We start from the raw sequence: 14,491 nt of genomic DNA, 5'->3' as shown, positions 1-14,491 counted from the left end.
TCAGTGTTCACTGTTGAGCTGACTGAAGGCTCTGTGTAAGCACAAAGTACCTGGGAGTGGTTGGTGCCCAGACACAGTAGTGAGCAGCTTCTCTTGTTCTTCCAGAAGTCTCTGTAGTTGCTCGAAATGCTGCCTCCTCAGCTGTTCCTGCTTCTTCTGTTGTACTTCTTTCAGCTTTTTAAACATAAAACTTGATTAAACTAACTTTACATTTCTTTAGGGATCTTTGCTCCTTACATTTATCTTAACCCCTCTCATCTCCCTTTTCGTATCATCTCTAATACAGAGTTTCAAAGAGTGATCCCTAAGTAACTACATCTGCCACCCAAACTCTAAAATCCTATTTTTTATGAAGGAAACATAGAAACAGAAAAAGTCATTTGAATCTGTAGATTCTTACAATACGATAGGTATCAGTACATTTATGATCAACTTTTCCCCTTTAATATCTAATCAGCCATTTCCAATTCAGTTTTTGCCAAACGAAGCAGAAACTTAAAAGACATTGTTATCTCAAGTGTTGTATGTTACATATCAAACCTGTGTTAATGTTTCACATTAGATAAAAGGCAAAATTTGGTATTTTGAGGATTTCCCAGGCAAGGGGAAGAAACTGTTCATCAACAGAAACTTGCAATAATGCAAATACATTAGGCCAAATCCTGTTGTACCTGTTCAAGCTTTTTAAAAAGTGGGTCTTTATAAGGCACTTCTTTGCATTCACTTGAAAGATCTGAGACAATGTCATTTTTGTTATCTTCCCAGTGTCCAGGAGCACCCTGACATGCCACTATTTGTGCTTCCTCTTTAGTTAAAGGAAACACTGCATGTGTTTCAGACTTATTTGATTGTAGTTTATAAGGGCTGTTAGAGTCCAACTTCTGTTCTTCATGAAGTGAATCTTCTTCACTTATAAAGGTGAAGCTATTTGAAAAATGAGTGGCTTTAACAGGAAAGCTGGTAGAAGTGTCCACACTTGCTTGCTGCTCTTCGTCTGCTTCCAAAATAGGAAATCCACGATTTAATATGACCCCAGCCCGAGAAGGATTGGTCATCCACTGGGTTAGGAAGCTCTGCCCACTATTTAACTCTGAAGAGGCTGGCATCAGGAACATTTTAGTCCAACGACACTATTATATTTAAATAATATACAAGCTGGAACTGCTATTAATTTCCAAAGCCTGTAGAAAGAAGATGCCAACAAAAAACATCGGTTAAAGCTGTTCTACCCAAACCGCGAACCAGCACAAAAATCTACTGGATATTTCAAATTCAAAAGACTTAATCAGCAAAGCAACTGCGCAAGAAGTTACGTGGTTTGTTTTTTTTTTTAAGTCTTAAAAATATCCAAATTGAGTGAATCAAAAACCTAAGTTCCTTGCTGACAGAATCAGGATATAGATGTTATTTAAGGCCTTGACACTGGGCGAGATCACTAAGTGACTGAGGGTACAAAAAAGAGAAGATGTAGAAAGTAGTGTCCTGGAGACCAAGTGAAAAAAGTGTTTCAAGGAAGAAAGAGACGTGTTAAATGCTGTTAACAGACGAAGGGTGAGAACTGAGAACTGATCTTGGAATTGAGCAATGTAAAGGTCATGATAACTTTGATGAGAGCAGCTGGAAGGGAGAGGGACGCTGCCAAAGCTTAAATGGAGGAAATACATGAAAGAATGAGAAATTAAGGACAGCTAACTCTTCCCAGGAGTTCTGTTATAAAGGGAAGGAAATAAATGGAACGGTGGCTGTACAGGGAAGCATGGTGAAGAATGATTTTTTAAGACAGGAGAAATAAAAGCATGTCTGTAGGCTAATGAGGATGGACAGAGGAGAGAATTAGTATAGCCATGTCTCTGAAGTGAGGGGTGAGAAAATCTAGTACCAAAGCGAAATGACGTTTCACATTATTTTTCAGACACAATTCTAGATTTTAACTTTATCAATATAATACAAAAGGAAATGAAAAATGGCAATTTGGAGGCATACATGTATTTATTTAGCTTTGTACCTAGTGTCTGAAAAAAAAAAAAAAAAAGATACAAGCAGAAAAAGAAATATAGATGCACAAACATTACAATATGCTCATACTCACTCAAGTGGAACAGAAATTAAAACAGTAATGACATACCAGTTTCCACATACCAGGTTGGCAAAAACTAAAAAACTGATAAACCCCAGTGTGGAAAAGAAATCTTCCATAAAGCGTCATTTGGGAATGTAAACTGGTAAAACCTTTTGAAGGGCAATTTGACACTATCTATCCAAATCGTAAATGCACAGAAACTCTGACTTAGCAATTTCACATCTAGGCATTGCGTGCTATATTGGCACAAGCTCACGTTTGTAATAAACCGAGATTAACTTAAATGTCTATCAAGAGGGGACCGACTAATTATGGCTTTTATATTATGCGACGGAACAGAACAAGCAAGACCAGGTACTGACTGATATGGCCGTCTTGGAATACCCAAGACACATTGTTAAGTTGACAAAGGCAAAGTGCAGAGCAGTGTGCAAGAGATAAAGACAGGAAAGCAAGGTTACCTGGACCTGTGCTGTCCATTCTGGTAGCCACTATTCGGCACTTGAAAGTACTCAGTATGACTGACGAACTGAAAGACAGATGGTGTCTATCAAAACCGGATTTAATGGAATTTTAAGTCAAGTGACTGCTGTTTCCCTTGTTGCTTCACTGCACTCAGCGACCTACGCTGAAAATACTTGTCCTCCATCTTCTGAAGCACAACCCTGAAACAGCGTCATGAGTCGAGCTGTTAAAACTCCTCGGTGCATTAGGTACAAATGCTGTGAATCACCAGTTTGTACAACTGTCCAAATAGAAGACAAAACGACTGCTCGCAAACTACTCAATAAGCAAAGACCAAAGTGGCGGTGTGATTTTTACCACTTTTGAGAACCACAGCTACTGAGACATTAAAAAAAGAGAGAGAGGGGCGCCTGGGTGGCGCAGTCGGTTAAGCGTCCGACTTCAGCCAGGTCACGATCTCGCGGTCCGTGAGTTCGAGCCCCGCGTCAGGCTCTGGGCTGATGGCTCGGAGCCTGGAGCCTGTTTCCGATTCTGTGTCTCCCTCTCTCTCTGCCCCTCCCCCGTTCATGCTCTGTCTCCCTCTGTCCCAAAAATAAAAAAAAATAAAAAAATAAACGTTGAAAAAAAAATAAAAAAAAAAAAAAAAGAGAGAGAGACAGACAACACAGATGAGTAATGTTGAGTCCAACTCTCAACAAATTCACACCTGTATGTTCCCATTTAATATGAAGTTCAAGAACAGGCAAAATAAATGTATAGGTACAGAACTCAGACTCATGGTTATCTAGGAAGCTGGGGGTTGGCATCATTGACTGAGAAGCGGCTTTTGCCTTTGGGGACGATAGGCAGTCTTATTATCTTTAACTAGCGGGGATTACTCTGGTGTATACATTTGGGTAGTACACTTAAGATTAGGGAAGATTACTTAATATCTGCTATTCCTGAATAATTTTTGAAACTCTGTTCTAAGCGAAGTAATTCTAATTATTTTTGAGATGACGCCTTTTGAAAAAGGACCAACATTTCATCAAAACCAGCCAGGTAATCTTTGTTAAACTGAAGTGACTTTAGCAGGAAACTTCTGAAATCCGAATTTAGAGACACAAGCTACAAGGTTATTCTGTAACATTGAAAACTAGAGAAGTTCCCTACTAGACTCACAAGCCCAAGTCCCCTTGTGCTGCAGCATTCAAGGCATCTGCGTCTTCCCACACTCAGCACCTCTGTTCCTTCCTTTCAACTTCGTGACTATGATCTTCAAAGTATATTTACTGTCAGCATGAATAAAAGTAGTTTCACTTCATCTGCTATTTATTGCTGGGAAGGCCTTGCTAAAGGGAACATACATATATATAATATAGCAAAATGTCTACCAAGGGTTAGTATGTGGACTAGGATTTTCTAGACATTAAAATCTGTTTGAAACAAGCGGACAGCCTTGCAACCCCCAAAGACTGCTATGTAAACGTTCTTAAAGCAGTCTGGGGGGATACATTTTCTGCATTCTGAGGGGAAAAGTGGATACAAACAGTTAACTCAAAGCCATCCTCAGACCGTATAACTAGTTGGTTAGCGAGGTGATTTAACAGTCTCCCAAATACGAGTCCTCGAACGCCACGAATGCACAGCAAAGCTTTGAAAGGCGAGGAGGACTAGGGTGATGACGGGCCTACGTAAGGACAGAAAGCAAACCAACTTTACACTTTCTCGAACCCACTGTGTCCCCCGCGCCTCTGAACAGCTGTTTGAAGTAAAGCCCAAACCACAGGCGGTGAGAGTCCCTGAAAAGAAGGCTCCCCACAAAAACAGCGTTAAGCTGGGACGGCCACAGAAGTGTTGGCCACCGTCGCACGGCCGGCGAGCGTCCCGCTCGCTTGGCGCCCAGCTGAGCCAGCGCTGAGGCCGGAGCAGATCCCTCCCACGCACCGCCAGCACTCTTAGGCGCAGGGCGACAAACACACTAGCTCCCCCGCTCCTCTGCCCACACATTACCGCGCCGCAGGCCTCTGGCCCCTCAGTCCACTCACACCACAGCGAAAATCGCCACCGCATTTATGAATGAGCCGCCACAACCAGCACCTCCGGCCGGAGCCCCGCCCCCAAGTCCGGCTCCGCCCCTGATCCGAGGGCTCCTGGGAAATGTAGTTTCCACCGGCCCCCTCGGCGCTTGCGCAGGGGCACGGGAGAAACCCACGTAAACTACCACTCCCGGCGGTCTCTCAGGGACGGACGTTACCTAGGGTCTCACTGAGAGGCGCCTTCCGCCTGGGCCGCGGGGCTAGTGGCTGGAGTAGGCGGGCTGCTGGGCGGGAGGGGAAAAAAAAACCGTTCTTAAAGAGAACTTCCTGGGCAGAGCTAGCCCGCCCCCAACCCCAGTCCCGCCTTGGAAACTAGGGATAGCGCTTTAACGAGAAGTCGATCGCCGCGTTGAGAGAAACGCTGGGAACCTAGAGATTCAGAGCTAACAACCTACAGACCAGTGCTTTTAGAGGTGATGGGCGCGGGGGAGGTGCTTTTTGTTTAACGTCCGTCTATTTTGTTTTCCGATTTGGCTGGCTGTGACAGTGCTCACAGGCACTCACCAGACCAAGGTAAACGGGTGAGAATTCACTCCAAAAATAGTCATCACTCATCATTTCTCGTACAGCTAATACATGGTTTGGCTGTGTGTGGCCATTAGATGTTAAAACTCTTTATTTTAAACACTGAAAGTGCAAAATTCAGAAAATGTTTTCCTTATTGCCACCACAGAGGGTTGTGTAGGTAGAGAACAATGCGGTGCAACTTACCGTAGCCTACACTACCCGGGCTTCGTGTCTGTTTAATTAAACACCAGTAAGCCAAGTGAAATTTGTAAAAAAAAAAAAAAAAAAAAAAAGGTCAAATAAAGTGCCATTTATAACAACCAGTGTAATCACTGAAATAAACTACCACTGGTTAAAGATAATTAAAAAACTTTCGCAGAAATTTGCCCCCCAAAATTGTTTTGCTTCCACCCTCAAAAATAGACTTTCCCTAAAGCAAGGTTTTGGATTTGCTTTTTTCTCTTTTTTTCATTATGGATGAAACCAAATCCCAAGACTTCCAAGATCACAAAACTATTTAAGATGCCTTGTGAGGATCCAAACTCTCATCTTCATTTATAACAGTCCTTTGGCTTGAAAAAGCATGCCCAAAGGTTCGTTGTTTCTCTTAAAATGTTGTGTGTCTTTTTTTTTTTTTTTAATTTTTTTCAACGTTTTTTATTTATTTTTGGGACAGAGAGAGACAGAGCATGAACGGGGGAGGGGCAGAGAGAGAGGGAGACACAGAATGGAAACAGGCTCCAGGCTCCGAGCCATCAGCCCAGAGCCTGACGCGGGGCTCGAACTCACAGACCGCGAGATCGTGACCTGGCTGAAGTCGGACGCTTAACCGACTGCGCCACCCAGGCGCCCCTGTTGTGTGTCTTTTAAGATAGTCACAATATCCTCTAATTTTGTGCCTGTATTTTATTGCTATATTCTTATTCCAATGTGGTATGTAGTACCATATTGCTTGTTGGCTGAATAAAAATAAGACTGTTACCACACTCAAGTCTTAATCGGTTGTTAAATTAAGGTTCTAATACCTAAATGTTCATCTATAGCCCAGGCAATTCTCAAAACTGCCCACTAAGTGTGAAGTGTCCTCAGAATCCGTCACAAGGTGGGAGGGGTAGAGGGGAGAAACTTCCAACTTCTGTTGTGCCACGCAGTGAAAGATTCACCCTCATCAGCTATCTTGTTGCATCTTCAGTATTGATGTGGAGAGAAATTAGACTAAGAGCTCCCCTCCAGGGGGTTCAACCACAAATTATGCATTCTGATACCATCCTTTATGCCATCATAAGAGGAGGCGGACACTATAATAAAATGATTAAGAGCCCATGCTTTGAAATCAGGCATTCCTGGGATCAGATCCTACCTTGAGGACTTACAAAGTGCTTTGTAGTCTTCAGTACTGCACCGTTGAGAAACTCAGTCTTCTCATCTGCAAAACGGGGATGATAACAATGCCTACCTCACAGAATCATCAAGAAGATTAATTTAAAACGTTATATAAAAACAGCATAACATCTTGTCAAATTTAATGAGCAGGAGGTGTTTGCACTTTTTAAGAAACCATTTTTTGAGGTATGATTGACATACAAAAAGCTATACATATTGAATGTATATAACTTGATGAGTTTTGGAGGTAAGTATTCACCCATAAAACTATCACCAAAATCTGTACCATAAACATGTCCGTCAAGGTGCTTCCATCCTTGTCATGATTTCAACTCGATGAACTCACTTTGTTTGCCAGGCCCAGCTCTCCAGGTCATGTCAAACGGTTTTGTAAAATACAAATTGATACCATGTTATTCTCAAGTTATTGGGAATAATATTTTAACACAGCTGATCTGGCTATGAAAGATGTTCAGAGAGTTGAAAATCCTTCATTGCTGGGCTAGTAATAGTAGTAACTTCTCTGTCAAGAGAGGATAGAATTGCAGGCCTGATCAAGGGGTGATCCCCATGCTGGAATCATCCAGGCTAGAAAGGATGACTCTAGCAGGTTAGAGGTAATACTGAAGAGATTCAAGTAGTTTCCAGGCAAAAGCAAGAAAACCCATGGCCCACTTCACCTATGGGGAAGAGAGGGAATTCCTTACCAGTTCCCAAACTCGGATTTCTGGAATTTTATTGCAGTAAAGAAGTTTCCATCAACCATGTTGGATGCCAAAAGAACAGCTTTTTAAAAAACCTTGTTGTTTTAATAAAGATAAAACTATTGCTGGTGCATTGGATTGCAGCAAAAGATTATGGAAACCTGTGAGTCTAAGTAACAAAGGGATTATCACATCTACTACATTCTAGAATGCCTGAGCCATAATGTTGAATACACAGGAAAGGGGAATAGTAGCCTGAATCATTGCTATAATCACAGCAGAGCAATACTATGATACTTGTCACACCTATATTTTTATTTTACCCTCTTCTTGAAAATAACAATAATTAAGGTTTTTATTTAATTGTCTGATGGTTTCAAAGCATTCTACAGGTTTTTATTGCACATTTTTTTGTATTTGAGAGAGAGAGCATGCGAGCTGGGGAGGGGCAGAGAGGGAGACGGGGGATCCAAGGGGGGCTCTGTGCTGACAGCAGACAGCCCGATGTGGGGCTCAAATTCATGAACCTTGAGATCACAACCTGAGCCAAAGTCAGATGCTTAACCAACTGAGCCACCAGGTGCCCCTACACATTTTTAAACTAGCACATTTACTTTCCACAAATATGAAAATTACCAGTGATTTGCATATCCTAAAAATTACATTAACTACAATAGGCAGGGCTATCCAAAAACTTCCACATGTGTTCCATTGCCCATTCCTTAAAATATTGAGTAGTTCCTATGTGTCAGGCATAGGAACTTCTTCTTTGACTATTTAGTAGAATTCACCAGTGAAGCCAGCTGATTCTGGGATGCTTTTCTTTGTTGGGTGGTTTTTGATTACTCAATATCTATTCAGATTTTCTATTTCTTCCTGAGCAAGTGGTGGTAGTTAAGAGTGTTCTAGGAGTTTCTCCATTTTATCTAGGTTATCTAATTTGTTGATGTACAATTGTTTGCAGATTCTCTTATAAACCTATTTCTATAAGGTCAATAATAATGTCCCCATTTACATTTCTGATTTTAGTAATTTAAGTTCCCTCTTTTTTCTTTGTCAGTCTAAAATTTTGTCAGTTTTGTTGATCTTTTCAAAAACCAACTTTTTATTTCATTAATTCTATTTTTCTATTCACCATTTCATATACCTCTGTTCTGATCATTATTATTTCCTTCTGCTGACCTTGGGTTTAATTTGTTCTTTTTTTTTTTTTTTCTAGTTCTTTTAGGTGTAATTTGGGTTGTTAGCTTGGGATCTCCCTGCTTTTTTCATATAGGCATTTACAGCAATAAATTTCTTCTGAACACTTTCACCACATCCCATGAGTTTTAGTATGATATGTTTTTGTTTTAACTCATCTCAAAGTATTTTCGAATTACCCTTGTGATTTCCTCTTTGACCCACAGGTTAAGTGTGTTTTGTTTGATTTCCACATATTTGCTATTTTTCCAGTGTTTTTTTTTCTGTTACTAATTTCTAGCTTCATTCCACTGAAGTCAGAGAAAGTACTTTGTATGATTTCAGTTATTTAAATTTACCAAAAATTGCTTTGTGGCTTTACACATGGTCTATCCTAGTTTTGTGTTCTTTTAAAAGAATATGTATTATGCAATTATTGTATGAAGTATTCTATATTTGTCTTTTTTTTTAATTTTTTTTATGTTTATTTATTTTTCACAGAGAGAGAGAGACAGAACATGAGCAGGGGAAGGGTAGAGAGAGAGAGGGAGACACAGAATTGGAAGCAGGCTCCAGGCCCTGAGCTGTCAGCACAGAACCCAACACGGGGCTCGAACCCACGAACCACGAGATCATGACCTGAGCCGAAGTTGGACGCTCAACCGACAGAGCCACCCAGGCGCCCCTGTATATTTGTCCTTTAGGTCTTATTGGTTTATAGTGTCTATTTCTTCATTAATCTTCTTTCTAGTTATATCAAATAGTGAAATTGGGTATTGAAGTCTTCAACTATTATTTTAGAACTATCTTATTTCCCCCCTTCATCAGTGTTTACTTCAGATATTTTGGGGCTCTGTTGTTAGAAATGTATATATTTATAAATGTTCTATTTTTTAATGTATTGACTCATTTATTAATATATAATGTTCTTTGTTTCTTATAACAATTTTTTAATGTTTATTTATATTTGAGAAAGGGAGGGGCAGAGAGAGGGAGACAGAGAATCTGAAGCAGGCTCCAGGCTCTGAGCTGTCAACACAGAGCCCGATGCAGGGCTCGAACTCACAAGCCATGAGATCATGACCCAAGCCAAAGTCAGACACTTAACCGACTGAGACACCCAGGCTTCCCTCTTGTAACCAATTTTGACTTATATTTATTTTTTTTCCCCAGAAATTCTAAAAGGTTTATTTTGTGTCTGATGCTGGATGGTGGAGCTCAATGGTCAAGAAAGAATTCTTAAGATGTTTTATGGTGCAGTATGGTTTCATTCTTATGTGGATCCTGAGAAACGTAACAGAAACCCATGGGGGAGGGGAAGGAAAAAAAAAAAAAAAAAAAAGAGGTTAGAGTGGGAGAGAGCCAAAGCATAAGAGACTGTTAAAAACTGAGAACAAACTGAGGATTGATGGGGGGTGGGAGGGAGGGCAGGGTGGGTGATGGGTATTGAGGAGGGCACCTTTTGGGATGAGCACTGGGTGTTGTATGGAAACCAATTTGACAGTAAATTTCATATATTAAAAAATAAAAAATAATAAAAAAATAAAAAAAATTTAAAAAAAGATGTTTTATGGTGCAGGGGTGCCTGGGTGGCTCAGTCCGTTGAGCATCTGACTCTTGATTTCAGCTCAGGTCATGATCCCAGGGTCATGGGATCAAGCCCTGCGTCCAGCTCCATGCTTAGCATGGAGCCTGCATAAGATTCTCTCTCTTCTTTTGCCCCTGTCCCCCAATAGTGTGCTTTCTCTCTCTCTCTCAAATAACAACAATAATAATAATAATAATAATAATAATAATAAAGATGTTTTACAGTGCAAAAAGGTGTTTTTATTATAGCATGGGGACAGAAACTGTGGGCAGAAAGATCTCCATTGTGATTGTGAGGAGTGACTGATTATATGCGTTTTCTATCCTATGGAGGGGAAGGTGACATTAGGGCTCCAGGAAATTGCATCTATAGGTTCCTGGAGATCTGACTGTGTTTTTCTTGGGGCACCAGGGTGGCTCAGTCAGTTAAGTGTCTGACTCTTGATCTCAGTTCAGGTTTTGATCTAAGGGTTTTGAGTTAATGCCCTGCATTGGGCTCCACGCAGGGCATGAAACCTATTTCAAAAAGAAAAAAAAGGGGCTCCTGGGTGGCTCAGTCAGTTAAGTGTCCGACTATGGCTCAGGTCTTGATCTCCCAGTTCATGAGTTCAAGCTCTGTGTAGGGCTGTGTGCTGACAGCTTATAGCCTGGAGCCTGCTTCAGATTCTGTCTCTGCCTCTGCCCCTTCCCCACGCCCACTCTCTCTCTCTCAAAAATAAACACTGAAAAAAATTAAAGGAAAAAGACTTTTTCTTGTAAATCATTAAGATTTACAAACTATAGTGGAGTTTCACATTCTGCATGGCTGCAATCTTGACCAGTTGACCATTTGTTTCTCCCCTTCCTTTGTTCTTAAGCAGTCACCAGTGCTGAAGGAATTGTTACACATATCCGCCTTAAGGAGGAGGGGGGTTGTGGGGAGTCAGTTTGCATTTTGCTCTCAGCTTGCCTTTTGCTCTCATCAGCATTAGGCAGCCTAAAGATCAGCCAGAAATGGAAACTTATGGTGTTCTTAAGTCTTTTCTGAGCATGAGTCCTGGGCATGTGTGAGCTTTCTAGATGCACCTGTGTACCCAGCTTTTCAAAGCCCTTATTCCTCTAGGAAATCTCATTCCTGGCTGTTCCTCTCATGCTTTTCCTCCCAGGCCTTCAGCCTGTCTGTACTTTGTACTAACTGTTTGTTGGGATTTGTTGTCCCATGCAGCAAGTTTGCTCACTTGCCTTTCAGTGTTTTGGAGGTGCGTGCCCGAAGTAGCTATTTATCCGCCCTGAGAAAGTTTGAGTTAGGGGAAACAAAGGCAAGCCCATTGTATCAGTCCTTCACGGAACCCCCAGACAGGTCAAAAGAGACAAACATAATTCCTTAGGACAAAGTCTGCTCTGCTCTGCTCCCTCCAGAACCAGATTATCTACACTGGGAATGAGGGCTGGCAAAGGGAGCAGAACGGGTTAAAACATGTAAGAACCTCCTACCTTGTTTCCTCCGCCTTTCTCCTGGTTACACATCTGCTTGTTTGCTGTCAACTTTTGACTATTGTCTGGGTTAAGATAAGGTGGTTTCTGAGTTTTCGTCTGGTTTTTTAAAATGTTCTTGGGGAAGGATGGACCCTGGGACTCCCTATTATACCAGTTTTGCTTAATGTCACCTAAGCTGATTCATATACCACTCTGTAAGGTAATGATGGGGCGCCTGGGTGGTTCAGTCAGTTAAGCATCTGACTGTTGGTTTTGGCTCAGATCACGATCTCAGTTTGTGAGATCCAGCCTCTTGTTGGGCTCTGTGCTGACAGCATGGAGCCTGCTTGGGATTCTCTCTCTGCCCCTCCCCTGTGCACACAAGTATGGATGTGCGCTCTCTCTCTCTCTCTCTCTCTCTCTCTCTCTCTCTCTCTCTCAAAATAAAGAAACATTACAAAAGACAAAGGAAATGGAGGTCCCAGTAAAGTACCTTGTTGGCAATCCCGAGTAATAAATAGTAGAGTCTGGATTCAAACCCACACCCTCTCTACATCTTTTCTCTTCTCATTTAATTCAGTAGCTGGTGAATTTTATTGTTTTCCTATTATTTTACCCCCTACTCGATGAATCTCAGCCCCCACTTCTCCGGAATGGCAGGTATATATTTATACCTCCGTGAGAACACTACCACAAGCTTCAAACTCAGGAAGTCCTAAACTAAGTTTCATTATCTTACCCTTTTGCTCCTCCAATCTCACACCCTCCCGAAATTTGCTTCTCTTCTGTTCCCAGTAATTACTCTCACTTCTCAGTTAAATGACAGCACCAACCACCCACTGTCACCAAACTGCAACTTTGGAGTTACCCTCACTGCCAAATCCTGACGAAAAAATGAAACTGAAAAAATGCGGAACCCTCAGTCCGATCCAGGAAGAGAAACCCTACCCGAGCCCAACGCCTCACTCCTGGGCGACCGCCCGCAATCTTCAGGCTGGGAGCCCTAGGTCCTCGGGGGCGCGGCCTTGGGAGGCAGCCAAGGGCGGGCTTCCGGCAGCGTTCTCACTGGCTGGGCTTGGCTGCCGCACCCCGGTTCAGCGCCGGAGCCTGGAGCCGGGAATCCGGAATCCGGAAGCAATCCCGGCAGGAGCGCTGGTAGCCGAGAACGGCGGCTGCGGGGACGTCGGAAGCCGGGAGCACCAGGAGCCGGGGGCGTGCAGAGTGGGCGGGATTCCCTGGCAGGTGCGTTGGCGCCCCTGGGTGGCCGACCCGGCCCGGCGCAGGCCCGCCGCCCTCCGGGTGGTCCTGTAGTCTAGGCCTGAGGGTGGTCGTGTCGACGCCGCGGCTGCCCGTGGTTTCGCAGTTGTCCTCCCAGCCCTGGCTACTGCAGCGCGCGCCCCCCCGGGGGGGAGGGGTTGGAGTGTTCTCGTGCGAGTCGCGGGCCCAGGTGACAGGACACAGGTGGGGCCTCCACGGGGAGCTGGCCCTCAGAGCGGGTGGGGGGGGGGTAGGTTTCTGGGCGGGGGGATGAACAGATCGCAGTAGAACTCAATGCTTCTTGTTTCCCGTGTGCAGACAGCCTTTCTTCTTCAAGTTAGGTATCAAAGGAAACTTTTCATAAAAATACAGTATTTTGGTGAATAAGCAGGGAATGTAATCCGACTTCATAATTAGGAACACCGTGATAGAAGTATTTAATGTTTATGTTGAAGATCAAAGTTGAAAACTTGGAAATCCGTTAAATATTTCCTGCAGGGAATGCCGAATGACTCATCCAGAGGACTGAGTAGGTAGACGTCAGCTTCTAGAATAACAAGGCTTTGCTGAGTGTTCAACCTTTCGATTCTGGATTGCAAAATAACAATAAACATAAAAATATTTAAAGTGCAGTATTGTGAAAAAGGAGGATTCACTCTCAATATGTGTGTGTTGTGGATTTTTTAGGTACATTTGACTTGATCGTTTATGCAGTAAACATTTATTTACGTTCTGTCTGTGTGCTTAGAGGTATAATATTCCATGGGAATAGAAGCAGTACCAAAGTAGGTGGTCTTTGCTTTTTAGGGGTTTATTAGTCCCACTAGGGGAGTGTGGTATTGAGGCAGTGCGGGTCCAAATATGCAAATAATTAGAAATAGAAGTCTTTTCTATAATCCTAGGCTTTAATTGATGCATGAAAGACTTTTTAGTAAGCAGACATTTATTGAATGCCTACTGTGTACCAAAAGTGAGCTAGATTCTAGGGATATAAAGATAAACAAGGCACAGCCCCTCAAATAGCATTGATCCTCGTAGAGAAATTGATTAAGAGTGGAGAACAGCCAATGATTATCCACAGATGTGTGATGAAAGCTGCCAGTCTGTAGGGTTGTTGAGAGGGCCAGAGCAGGGCAGCAAATCAGAGGGAGAAGGGTTCCAGAAAGAGCCACTGTCTAGGGAGATACTGAGGCTTTCAAAGAGGAAGAAATGCCATTTGTAAAGACATGAAAATGCAAGGCAGTAAGCCTCTTGCTTCCAACTGCACCACTGGTTTTTGGGTAGAGTAGCTGGAATTTGGGAGGAGTTGCTCAGGAAATTTCTCAGTTGCTGGAGATGTATGCTCTAGCCCTGTGTCCCTAACACAGGGCCTGATGGATGGAAGACACTCGGAGATCTCATATGTATGTAGTAGGCCCTGGTAAAAATATGCAGAGATGCTGACTGTTGTTTAGGAAAAGCTTGGAAAGCAGGGAGAGACTGGTGGCACATGTCTCTTGGGAGAGCTGCTAGCCAGGAGAGGCCACACATTGCAGAGAGACACCACATACAATCTGTAGGAAGACAGAAGTCAAGGCCTGATTTGAGATTGCATAGAACTTAGAGTCTGTTTCTCTACCTCCTCTGTGGCCCCAGCTGCTAAGAATGGGCCAGAGTTTGATAAAATGTTTGTTTAGGGGTGCCTGGGTGGCTCAGTCAGTAGAGCGTCCAACTTTGGCTCAGGTCATGATCTCACAGTGTGTGAGTTCCCTTCGGGCTCTGTGCTGGCAGCTCAGAGCCTGGAGCCTGCTTCGAAT

At 42.9% G+C, this 14,491-nt stretch overlaps 2 protein-coding genes across 9 annotated transcripts in view; one reads left to right on the top strand and one right to left on the bottom strand.

Moving 5' to 3' along the window:
- Positions 1-4,647, bottom strand: part of CENPJ (centromere protein J) — a 53,006-nt gene extending 48,359 nt beyond the window's left edge. For 5 of the 6 annotated variants that reach the window (XM_019436470.2, XM_019436473.2, XM_019436474.2 and 2 more), the window contains exons 1-4: positions 4,538-4,647; positions 2,542-2,745; positions 672-1,181; positions 51-174 (exon numbers count right to left, since the gene is read on the bottom strand). In XM_019436470.2, coding sequence (XP_019292015.2) covers positions 51-174; positions 672-1,115 — 568 coding nt within the window. In that variant the 5' untranslated portion in view covers positions 1,116-1,181; positions 2,542-2,745; positions 4,538-4,647. The remainder of the gene's footprint in view (positions 1-50; positions 175-671; positions 1,182-2,541; positions 2,746-4,537) is intronic. The other variant, XM_019436471.2, reaches the window with a different exon arrangement.
- Positions 4,648-4,857: 210 nt separating this feature from the next.
- The window catches only part of PARP4 (poly(ADP-ribose) polymerase family member 4), a 116,847-nt gene continuing 107,213 nt past the window's right edge, over positions 4,858-14,491 (top strand). The window contains exon 1 of one of the 3 annotated variants that reach the window (XM_053901173.1): positions 4,858-5,036. The gene's annotated coding sequence lies outside the window, so the exon portion shown is untranslated. Of the gene's footprint in view, positions 5,037-12,546; positions 12,681-14,491 lie in introns of those variants that run through there. The other 2 variants (XM_019436450.2, XM_019436448.2) reach the window with 2 other exon arrangements.

The sequence above is a fragment of the Panthera pardus genome, unplaced genomic scaffold (genome assembly GCF_024362965.1).
Source record: "Panthera pardus isolate Hobbes unplaced genomic scaffold, ASM2436296v1 HiC_scaffold_1, whole genome shotgun sequence".
NCBI lineage: Eukaryota > Metazoa > Chordata > Mammalia > Carnivora > Felidae > Panthera > Panthera pardus.
Note: the sequence above shows the minus strand (reverse complement) of the source record. Positions and strands in the feature narration are given on the sequence as shown.